Source organism: Sander lucioperca, chromosome 6, assembly GCF_008315115.2.
Source record: "Sander lucioperca isolate FBNREF2018 chromosome 6, SLUC_FBN_1.2, whole genome shotgun sequence".
NCBI classification, from domain to species: Eukaryota; Metazoa; Chordata; class Actinopteri; order Perciformes; family Percidae; genus Sander; species Sander lucioperca.
Window position 1 is genome coordinate 30,650,965 of NC_050178.1, and position 12,213 is coordinate 30,663,177.

At 39.0% G+C, this 12,213-nt stretch overlaps 1 protein-coding gene across 2 annotated transcripts; it reads left to right on the plus strand.

Moving 5' to 3' along the window:
- Positions 1-224: 224 nt before the first annotated feature.
- On the plus strand, positions 225-11,348 carry stat2 (signal transducer and activator of transcription 2). 2 transcript variants are annotated; one of them, XM_031320982.2, is made up of 24 exons: positions 228-535; positions 1,257-1,388; positions 1,508-1,652; positions 1,857-1,952; positions 3,202-3,294; positions 3,394-3,472; positions 3,626-3,705; positions 3,811-3,962; positions 4,849-5,007; positions 5,103-5,192; positions 5,751-5,810; positions 5,910-5,930; positions 6,021-6,114; positions 6,329-6,376; positions 6,519-6,602; positions 6,773-6,871; positions 6,986-7,121; positions 7,431-7,483; positions 7,889-7,974; positions 8,088-8,224; positions 8,344-8,532; positions 8,761-8,815; positions 9,037-9,128; positions 10,514-11,348. In XM_031320982.2, the coding sequence occupies exons 2-24, from the start codon at positions 1,258-1,260 to the stop codon at positions 10,744-10,746; spliced, it is 2,412 nt and encodes an 803-aa protein (XP_031176842.1). In that variant the 5' UTR covers positions 228-535; position 1,257; the 3' UTR covers positions 10,747-11,348. The 2 variants fall into 2 exon arrangements, with proteins under 2 accessions (XP_035858420.1, XP_031176842.1); XM_036002527.1 differs by lacking the exon at positions 9,037-9,128 and having other exon boundaries at positions 225-535.
- The last annotated feature ends 865 nt before the right edge of the window (positions 11,349-12,213 follow it).

A 12,213-nucleotide genomic window follows, 5' to 3' on the forward strand; every position in this document is an offset into this window, starting at 1 on the left:
AACCAGTGCATCACTTTATCACTTTCACAACCTCATTTCTCGTGAAATTTTCAGATTGGGCCATCAGTTTCTATTTTGCTCACCACTCCCCCTCGCTACAGATTGACGTGAAAGTGTACCAACAGCGCGTGCTGTTCTGTGTCTGTATCGACCAATGAGCTGTTAGCTCTTAACTCACGAGGAAACTGTGCTACTTTACTCGGACATTTCGACTCTTAACTGCCTTAACTGCAGTTGTGTCAGAGCCAAAATGGTGCCCATGGTTATCTTCAGAAGAACCAATTGGGAGGGATAAATAGACATCCAATGATTCAGAAAACAAAAATTAAGGAAATAACATTGACACGCCTGCTTATTTTTGGAAATTGTTTTGTTTTACCAACGTCTAACAGCAGCTACAGCTAACGTTAGCTACTAACGTAGAATCAAGAGCTATGCGCCTGTCTTAAATGACCAGTTAGCTAACAGTTGTTACTAACGTTAACGTTAGCTAGCTACATTTCAAGTTGCACTTGGACTGACAGCATAAAGTAAGGTGAGTAAATGTGTTGTTACTAATGGATCGTCCCTGTCTGCGCTGTTGTCTGACAGTTTGGCGAACATACAAATTAAGGATACTCGGTCTCAACTTCCAATGGCTTGTTAAAACATAATAACACAATTTGCAGTCAATACATTTCACAAAATAGTATAGTAGCTGTCACAGGTCATCTCAAGAGTTGCACTTTGCTCCTTCAACTGTCGATTAACGTTACAGACTTGTATTCATGAACCCGTCACATGTAAATGTAATGGCGCTGTCTTTTAAGGGCCGTCCAAATCAAAAACGATATCTATAAATACATATACTTTAAAAGTATGTCTCATGTAACAGAAACCACTGAGATCTTGTGTTTTGGGTGTTATTATCATACTATCGGTGTTTCGTTCCGGTGCTCGAGATCTGACACCCGCTTGCCTGCTTTTATCCCCGGCTCTCTGGAGCTCTGTGCCGCGTCCCGTCACCGCCGTCAGGGACCGCCGGTAGACAATAACCTTCTTCTTTTTGGTTCATGTACCCGAGTTCACGAATTTGTAGAATATTACTATGGACATTAATGTAATTTTACGTTGCTGCGTCTGCTGTATGTATTATCAGCTGGATCGTGCAGTGCGTGTTAGACGCCCCTATTTACAGAACGTGACCTCGTACTGTTTAGCAATTATTGTGGTTTTCTGTTTGTTTGCATGTTGGCGTTTCCCCTGATCAACCAAAGGATGGCTCAGTGGGACAGACTGAGGCAGCTGCCTGCTGCGTACACACAGCAGTTACATGAGCTCTATGACAGGGATGCTTTGCCTATGGATGTGCGGCACTACCTGTCAGCCTGGATAGAGAAGCAGGAGTGGTAATCTCATCTCTTTTGCCCCTGTTATCATTCAACCCAGATTGTATCATCCAAGGATCACAGTAAATTACCCTGTTTGTAAAACACTGCTATTTGTATCTTGTTCATTTGTTTTTCAGGCAACGAGCAGCACGGGACCATGACTTTGCCATGGTGCTATTCCAGGTCCTGCTGGAGAATCTGGATATACAACACAGCCGATTTGTTCAGGAGGAGTCATTGTTACTGCAGCACAACATAAGACGCTATAAACAGAACTTTCAGGTTTGTCTGGATGGGATTTGTGGAAAACAAAAGAACTGTTGTGGGACATATTTGTTTTAAATTGGAAATATCCACCTTGAATATAAATATTATAATCTTTCTTTTTTATATCAACATTCCAGGTGTTCTTGCTCCTGCCTTTGCTGATCATTTTAAGTAATTAACTTTGACTCTGATATCCATCTGACCTGTCTCCCCTGACAGAAGTACCTGGATGAACCTTGTGCCTTGGCAAACACAATCCTGTGGTTTTTGGGAAAAGAGAAGGAAATCCTGCAGAGTGCTGATCTAGCTGAGCAGGTTGAGGCAACATTTCATCAACTTAACACACCCTGCTGCTCATACAATATTTAATGAAAACAATTACGCACATAAGGGCTGGGCGATATGGCCAAAATCTTACATAGGTCATTTCATAACTCTTTAACGATATAGCATGTTTTCTGGTAATTCAATAAATAAATGCTCTATAGCAGGGGTCTTCAACGTGTTTTAAGCCAAGGACCCCTTAACTGAAAGAGAGACGTAGCAGGGACCCCCTACTTCATATATTGTATAAAATGAAGTTGCATATAAAACTGGGCCTAAAATAACATGTAGGGCGGCCTAAAACTTTTATACGTACCTTTTTTGCATAGAATATTAAGCTATTAAAATAGCCTAAAAATTGTTGGCATGATTTTATAAATCATGTTTTAATGTTATAACATATATGTGGCACAGTGAATCTTTAGGATTACCTGTATCTGTGGATGGCTACCTTAGTGACTACCTTACCTATAGGCCAGTAACCGTATCATCAGTGGGGATTTATATTTGATAATATGTTAGATTCATGTTAAGTCTTTTTAATTTTTGAAATAAATTAAGACTAATTTGGAGGCCCCCCTGCATTGACTCTAAGGCCCCCTAGGGGTCCCGGACCCCCTGTTGAAGATCCCTACTCTATATGAAATAACCACATGGTAAAGCGCCACCCAAATGGCATAAATATTGCCATAACGCAGTTTGGCCGCTGTTTTTTTCGACAACGCAATGGCATTTTTATATTGTCATATCGCCCAGCCCTCACACACATTTTGCTCTAGAAAAGGGCAGTTGTCACCTGTTTTTTTTATACAAACGAACAATTTATCATATGGTCACATTGTTTTGGCGTTTTTTTCCCAAATTACTCATTTGGTCAGTCACCATAAGTGGATGTGCTGTGTGTCTGCAGTACTATTACTTAATTCATAACTTTAATTAAAGCTTTTGTTAGTATAAAGCATATGTTGAAGGTGTTCAGTATGAATTTCCATTATACATTTTGTCTGTTTTCAGTAGTTCTGAAAAATGGTTTTTGGTCATTATTTAGAAAGCACCACATGTACTGAAAACAGGTGTGTGACTCAGTGTGTGGGCTAAAAAGCAACAGTTTTCCACCAAGCAGTGATATGTTTTAACTGCCACTTTCACTGCCACTTATTCTTTGCACTGTCTGCAGCAATATTACTCTGTATCACATCTGAAAGACTTTTAATCCTCCTACTCCTTTGCTTTGTTGCAGGTCCAGTTTTTGTGTGTAGAGCCGGAAGCCATGGAGACAAGCAGCCAACGGGACCTTGAACGTAAAATAGCTGGCCTCAAGAATGAAGTGCAGGTGCAGATTATGTTGCTTTATGCCATTATGTTGTGCTTTGTAGTTGAAAGATAGTACAGTTGATTCATTTTTCCCCCCCGCTGGACTTTTATGATATAGTGCATGGAACATACAATGTTATGTCTGGAGGAGCAGCAAGACGAGTTTGATTTTAAATACCAAACTCACAAGATGGAAGGTAAGCAGACTAAAAAGTTCTGGTTATATTTGCATACTGTGACAATGGTCTCTGAGGATGAGTAATACAGAGGCCTGAATCACAGCTTCATGTTCTCTTCTGTTTTGGTCTGTCTATGGAAACTGTGATCCCTCTGTGGAAATGGTTATACAGCTGTGGTAGATGAGGCTCTGAAGAAGGAACAAATGAAAGTTCTTCAGTTACTTGTCAACAGACTGAATGAATGTAGAAAGGTATGGAGTTATTCATTTTTTACATAAAACCATCTCTTCAGGCCAATTCTTTTCCTAATTAAAAAAATAATAACACATTTTTGTCTCATAAAATCACCTTCTTAGAGCACACTGTCAGACCTAAGTAAGTGCCTGGACAGAACTGATGACCTGATCGACACATTGGTGAAGAAGGAGCTGGTGGAGTGGCAGAGGAGGCAGCAGAAAGCCTGCATTGGCGCTCCAGACAATGTTTGTCTGGATCAGCTAGAAAAGTGGTATGTTCATCTCCAGTGTTTTTCAGCGCGCGGGCTGCGGCCTCACGCTGCTGCTGCGCTGAGCCCAGTGCGTTGTGTCTGAAAGGCCCATAAAAGTTATATCAATAATCACTCAACTCAATTAAGTGCAAGGCTGAAGAAAAACATGCTGTTTTATAGGCTGTATTTAAGACTTCCCCAATCCACCACTATTATTACATTTGTGGTCTTCATTTGTCTTTTTTCCATTTTTTGAGACTTGTGTGAACTAGTGTTACCTTTGTCAGATTATATTGAACATTTCAGTCAATCTAGTCTAGCCCAAACCAATTATTTTGTCATTTTAGTCTAACTTTTCACATAAGATTTTGTCTTAACATTATCTGATTAAAAACACAGGTTGTATGATTAAGAATGCAGCTTTGCAGTTACTTTGAGTCCTCCTAATTGTAATTATTAGTGATGCTTGGGTCAGGGTTATTTACGAAACACACGCACCCACCCGTCTCGTTATGAGAGACGATCGGCACCGCCAAAGAAAAATAAAGTTGCGTGCGTGTGTGTGCGCCGCAGATTTAGTCCTGATATGACGCACACAGCACAGGACACGAAACTGCTGCATTGAAAGAAAATCAGTCTTCCCTTTTTTGTCAATGAAAATAAAGAGAGTTATTGGTAAAGTTTAATTTTTTTAAACTACATTTTTATATCATCTTCTTTTGTCAACAGTATTGCATGTTGATGTTGTCCCAGTTAGTGTTTAAGTACGTTGGTGCAACTCGTCATTGTCTCGTCTTAGTCATGGAAACAAAGGTTGTTGATGAATATATATTGTCATAGTTTTCGTTAACAAAATTAACACTGGTGTGAACATCATCACTTTTGCTCTTTTCTTCTTGTTTTGTAGGTTCACCTGTGTGGCAGTGTGTCTGTTCCAGGTGCGGGAGTTTCTTGGTAAGCTGGAGGAGCTGGTAGGAAAAGTGTCCTATGACAACGACCCTGTGAAGGCCCAAAAACCTGTATTGCAGAGAAGAGCAGATACTCTTCTAAAAAACTTACTCAAAAGGTCTCTCTTTTAGGAAACACTTCATTACACTCTCTTGCTCTCTTATGATTTCCTTGTGAAATTTCCTGACACCGTTGTTTTACTGTTTCTTGAAGTTCCTTTGTGGTTGAGACTCAGCCATCCATGCCTCAGGGGAAAGGACCCCTGGTGCTCCGCACAAACGTCCAGTTCTCTGTCAAGACCAGGTCAGTGTGCCACTCCAGGCAACAGTACAATGCTAAGTATTTATTTGAATTTAAGTACATGTTTGTAACATCATCTATAGACTACTCGGTACATTCTGACCAATGCCTTCATTGTAATGTGATAATCAGTATCACTTTTCATAAATAAATATGCAGTTATTAGTATTATAGTTGTACATGTCAGGCCACTGACAAGAAGCAACCAAGACATTTGAAAGAGCACAATGTACTTTTAGCTACACAAACAGATCGTAACAGAGGGTTGTAGTGGAGCTAAACGCACCTAACCTCAGTTCACTTTGCCTGTAGTGGATTATAGTTCACTACATAAACATTACAGCAGTTCTTAACTAATATGAGAATAATAAGGAGAATCTTGATAAATGAATGTTTTTCTGCAAAGCCTTGTTATTCTTTTCTCAAATGTGACTTTGATCCATCACACTTATTTTGTTCTATATTGTAACCTTGAGAGCGTTCCTTTATTCCTATTTTTCACATTTTACTGTTTAGTATCTTAATATTTCTAAAATCTTACACCTGACATAATCTTTTCAGGCTTCTTGTTAAATTCCCTGAGCTGAACCACTCCATGAAAGTGAATGTATCTATGGACAGGTGAGACTCCTCCTTTTGTTCTTGACTTTAAACAACACATTATGATGTTTTGTTGCCCCCCTGTGGTCACTGCTCTGTTTTTCTCCCCCTTGAAATTAGGGAGGCTCCTCAGATCAAAGGGTGAATATTTGTTTTATAAATTCAGCTTCCCTTAATTTTAGAAGAACTGTGAATTTGTTTTAACTAAACCCTTGTACTGTATGTTTGTAGATATCGGCGTTTTAATGTTCTGGGGACCAAAATTAAGGCCTTGAACATGGCAGAGAGCCAGAGTGGAGGCATGGTGGCAGACTTCAGACATCTTGTGAGTGATAATGATTTGAAAAGAGAAAAAATATTAAATGACTACTGAGGAAACTTGTATCAACAATTAGATATAAGTCCTTTAATACAATTTCGATATCTGAAGGATAAATCCTGTAACATACTTAACTGTTTACATTATCAAATACACACATAAAGTTGACTCCAGCAGGTGGTAATTGTTGTTGTAATTTGTGTACCTTATATGTCCATAGACTCTGAAGGAGCAGAAGTCTGGAGGTGGCGGCAAAGGAGTCAGTGATGTGAGTTGACTTCGGCAGTCCTAAAGATACAACCTTTGCTTACAGTTTAACTCAGTAAGTCATAATTCAAGAAGATGTGAACAACCAAATAATGGTGTGTGTTTGTGTGTGTGTGGGTGTGGGTGTGTTTTGGTGTTGATAGATTTCTCTCAGTGTTACAGAGGAGCTGCACATCATCTACTTCGACACTGTATTTGAACTGAAAGGCTTGTCGGTTGAGTTGCAGGTGGAGTTTCTTCTACTTCTTTTCTTGTAATATGGCTAGCTTTATAAACATGCCATTACACTACATGTGCTCTATATACAAATTAAGCATAATAGCATTGTTTTTATTGTCTTGATAATGGAAATATGACCTAAATAAAAGTTGTTTGTGTTTTTTGGCACCCAACCTAGGCCTCCTCCCTCCCGGTGGTCATCATCTCCAACTCCAGCCAGCAGCAGAGTGCCTGGGCGTCTGTCCTCTGGTTCAACCTGCTCAGTCTGGACACCAAGGTGAGAGATCCCCATGACTAACACACAACATGTAGCATTTTGCAATTTACCTGTGCTAAGAAGGCATTGGAAATCAATTATGTATATATTTGTTAATATGGGTCTGTTTTCCAGGATGTCTTGTTCTTTGCCAACTCTCCTGCAGCCCCTTGGTTGCAGTTTGGAGAGATGTTGAGCTGGCAGTTTCTCTCTGCCACTAAACGTGGTCTGAATGAGGCTCAGCTGGAAATGATTGCACACAGACTCTTTGGTAAATGTTGCTGCTATGGTCTGCTTCAGTTGCTTGTCTTTGCTTATTTTTGCAGTTCTGTCTATAAAAAGAGCTGAATTCATTCATCTGTGAGTCAAACATAATATCAGGAAACACCTTGATCCAATTTTGACACAAGTTACTAAAATGCATCTTTAAGACTGATGGTTTTACATTTAAAGATAAAAAAAAACAACAACTCAACTGTCAGCACTAGAAACATGGTGTAAAAAATGTATTGCATGATTTATTATAGATGATGTCAGTGAATGAGAGTTGTATAATGCATCTTTGTTTCTATCCCACCAGGAAAGCAGCAGAACTTCGACACCCACAAAGTACCTTGGTCAAAATTTAGCAAGGTAAGAATACTGAATCCTAGAAAACATTTTTCAACATGGGTTGAGGGGTTAACCTTAACCCTAACCACTCGACTCAAAATATCTCAACTTTGGTGATCCCCTGACTTTTCCATCTGGTGTCACCATGAATTTCGGTTTTGAGTGAAATGTCGACAACAATTGGAAGGATTGCCATTACTTTTGGTACAAACATTCCTGTCATCCCTCAAGCTGAATTGTCGCTGTTTTAGTGATCCCTTGATTTATTCCTCTAGAGCCACCATCATGTTATGTCAGTTTGTTCAATATTTTGGTTTATGACCAAATATCTGCAAAACTAATGACTGAATTCCCATAATTTATTTTGTGTTTAGTACTAATGTGCATGTCAGCTTCCTAACATGGTATCAAACACTTTTGTTACAGGAAAATACTCCTGACACTTTCTGGGTGTGGTTTGATGGCATCTTGGTGATGGTGAAGACGTACCTTGAAGACCTGTGGAGGGAAGGGTATGTTTTAGTCTAATCTTGGTTTAATACATAGCAGTTTATCCCATGCCTTTAATTCCTGGGAATTGGGAGACGTTTCTTGTTTTATGTAAGACTTTTTATCTGTACTGTAGCCTCATCATGGGTTTTGTGAGCAAAGGCAAAGAGAAGTCCCTCCTGAAGAAGAAACAAAGAGGCACGTTCTTGTTGCGCTTCAGTGAAAGTGTCATTGGAGGAATCACCTTCTCCTGGGTAGACACCACCATAACTGGTGAGATATTTTGATTTCATAATGACTCTAATTTTTTTTCTTTTGAAATTGTTACATTGTAGACCAACAAGCGTCCTGTTAGATAAGTTAAACTTACTTTTACCACTGTCTATTTGTAGGTGAGCCTGATGTAAAGACAGTCCAACCCTTCACCAAAGTTGACCTCTGCCAGATCCCGTTTCATGAAATCATCAGGAATTTCCAGATCTTAGAAGCTGAAAATATCCCAGAAAATCCTCTGCTCTACCTATATCCCAACACCCCTAAAGACGAGGCTTTCGGAAGATACTACTCTGAGAGGAGTGGAAGTAAGGGCATCAAGTGTTTTTGCTGACCCCTTTAGCTTGTCACTTTAATATTTTTGGAAAACAAATTTGCCAGAAACACAGCTCACATGCCATTTGCTGTTTTGGTTAATGCTACTTGAATGGTGTTTTGCCTTGCAGTAATCATGGGTATAATTACACTATAGTGATGGTGTTGTGGATGAATATGACACATTCATTCACGTTCATTCATGACTCATTCTCTTTCAGGTGACAGTCCTTACATAAAGTACATCAAAACCAAACTGGTGTTTGTTTCCAAGGAGTAAGTATATTATTAATTTTCTCCAGGCTGGTTTACAGTGTCTTGCTTGTTTGAATTAATATAAAATTGTCCTTTGTATTGTAAATGTGCTATTTCTACAGAAACAACAACTACAAACTAAAAGTGCACTTGCTTCATCTAAGAAGTAGTGTACCCACGCCCTTTTTTATGTTATGACATGAGCAACTGGTTGTAATGACTGTTTGTTATTGGTCATGTAGGAACACACTGGAGGCTAGGTCACCCATGTACTCTGACATGGCACAGGGTGAAGGCCTGGAGCCAATGAATGGCCTGTCTGGAGAGGCAGCTGGTGAGTCATGGCTCTCCTTGCTCTCCATCCAGCTGAAAACCTCATCCAACAAATCGCTCTACCTTTGTCACAGAGCTCTGTGTTCCCCTCTCTATTATGGCCTTGTGGTGTAGGAAATCAGTGGGGAAGATGCTGTGTAGATTGATGTCAGGCGACAGCTATGAAATTGTTGAACTCCTAACTAACATCCCATAGGGCTGTGGGCTGCTTCTACTGCATGCATGTATACAGTAGTCTGCTCTACTGAACATATGATCATAATACTAACATGTTCATTTAAATTTTTTTATTTTTTTATTTTTTATTGCATTTTAATTCTCCCTTCTGATGCTTGAATACTTTAACACTTTGCTTGGTCTATCTATTAACATCAATTGAAAGACACTGTAAAATAAAAACAGCTCATAGCCATAGGAAACAATACCACCAGTAATGATGAATCATAAAATCAAAGATAATATGGCTATATTATTATTATTATTATTATTATTATTATTATTATTATTATCATCACTAGGAGTAATTGTGGTAGCGATAGCATTCGATCTTACAGTGGTTACATTTCAATCCATTATAAATATATTTTTCAGGGTTTTAAAAGACACGTGTAGAAAAGTTTGAGGAAATATGTTTTTCTCTTTTAGTCCATTAAATATTGAGCTTGACTGCATGCAGATCCACGTACCATTTTGGTGAAAGCAAAAGTTTGGGACATTAAGAAATACACTTTTTTAAATTGTAACAAAATCCACCTACCAGAACCTCCTAGAACGAACAGTTGCCGCCGTCACACACACCTAAACCACGACCTTAGCTGCCAGTAGCTCCTCACCGGACGCTGATTGGTTTGGTCCGCTGCTGTTCAGACACAAATGCATTACTTGAAGCCTGACAAGATGGATTTTTGTGTGATATGTGATTCAGCGATTCTCTCCTGATCTGGTGATATCGCGAGAATCCAGCTGAATGTGGTCGCCTGGCAACTGCTCAGAACCAAAAAATAGTCATTAACGTATTAATCGGTGAACTTTATCTGGTTGGCAGATTTGACACAGCCAGGCTTCCCCGTTTCCAATCTTTGAGCTGAGCTAAGCTAAGCTAAGATAACCAGCTGTTGGCTTATATTTAATGGAAAAATATGAGAATGGTATCGATCTATTAAACAAGTTGAACAAACTGAAAAGAAAATACAAACATTAAACATAAACCCAGTATCACTGCATGCAATTCATGAGAATCTTGCGCAAAATCAGTCTGTAATTACATTTTTTGTATTTTGGGATTGCATAGCACATCATATTTTTGTGAAAGCAGTACCAGAAATAAACAACACAGCCATGACAGCAGAATTAGTATCTTTCTCTTGTCCCTTTCTCTGCCCTCAGAACAAAACGGGAGTCCTCATCCTCTGCAGTCACCTCTGGAAACGTATCAACCTGATCCCATGCTGTCTGGCTCCGTTTCCGCCACAGAGGATGATTTACTGATGTATCTCAACAACCCCAACCTCTTTGTTGACTCTGACATCATGCCAGATGAGCTGGGGCTGGCTGATTTTAGTCTTCCAGGGTTTAGTAATTGCCAGCCCCCACAATCCTGTGGAAGCATTTTCCAATAAGCCTCTGTTGTGGATATTTAACCAGACCACTGTATCATTTATAATCAGCTTAACTTGTAGCTACTTACGTTACAACAATCATGTCATAAAATTGTAGGATATACGTAGCAAATCCACCGTGAACATGATAGTTTTCTTTCTTAATATGAAATACTTGACAGTAACAGTAAAGTAATTTCACTATCCTTGCCTACCACTTTCAAGCCACACCTGCCGTTAGGAAAGGTATGTGCCAGTGGAACACAAGCAGCATACCACACATGGGATCTGCATGTGCCGCTGTACCTCTAGTGGCATACCATCAGACACCTTTCGATCTCGGCACTACTGTCCCAGGCACCTGTACTAGACCCCTTAACTATCATGCATCTTAAACTCTTTAGTAGGTATTGTAGAGTACATTGCGCAGACTGCACATATTGTTTTAATGTTTATTTTGAGTCCATTTGTGGTAGCTTAGATACTATATTGTTGCCACCTAAAGCTTGTGATAAATTGTACTGACATATGGCACTTCCTCCCTTTTAAGTTATATGCTTTTATATTAACCTGCTCATTCAAATCGAAATGTTTTATCACAAATAAAAGTGAAATGAAATGACTGATTGTATGTTCCTTTTATTAATAACTGAAATGTTAACAAATGAGGTGTAATTTTTTTATATCATGATTCTATGTTCACGGTTATTATGATGCAGAGCCTATTTTAGACTGCTGCACCAAATCTTAATCAAACTACGTTAAAAAAAAAAAAAAAAAGATTCTGAGATTTCGCTATCTACTGAGATTTTAGGTTCTCTTGTAACTTTTAAAGTAGTTTTATCTTCAAGTATTTTACATTATGGTTGCGTTTTATTCACCCTCATCAACAGCAGACACCTGTTTCAGCAAAGGCAGCGCCAGCATGAAGTAGCGGACGATCAAACGGGGCTAGCTAGCTAACAAGCTAAAGAACCAGGTATTTTTCTCAGGAGTTACTAAAGACAAAACAAGATCTAAAAGGTTAGTGAGTGACGTTACTTAACTTACTTTCGCAAGGTGGCCAGAAACATACCTTTATGCGTTACCCCGTGCCATCTGATACTTAGCTATAGCTAGCTAGTCTATTGCTAACGTGTCAGTTATCTGTTGTGGTTATTAGTGTAGCCGTTGATGTGGAAAATTATCTGTAACGTTAGCTAGGTTAAGTTAACGCTAGCTTTATCTGTCGGTGTGTAAATGTTTTTACTTTTAGTTGCCAGAGCAGCATTAGGTAATATATTGTTTATGAATATCAATTTTACATGACTTACTTTTGTCGAAGGACTTAAAGTGTAGAGCTAACGTTACATTTAAGTTTTAATTTAACGCTAATTTAAGGCAGTGTGGCGCTAGGGACGATTTTAAATGGATGAAATTGCTGTTTTTGCCCATCTATCTACATTCAATAACCAATAATGACAAAGTGAAAACATCAAACAAACAATC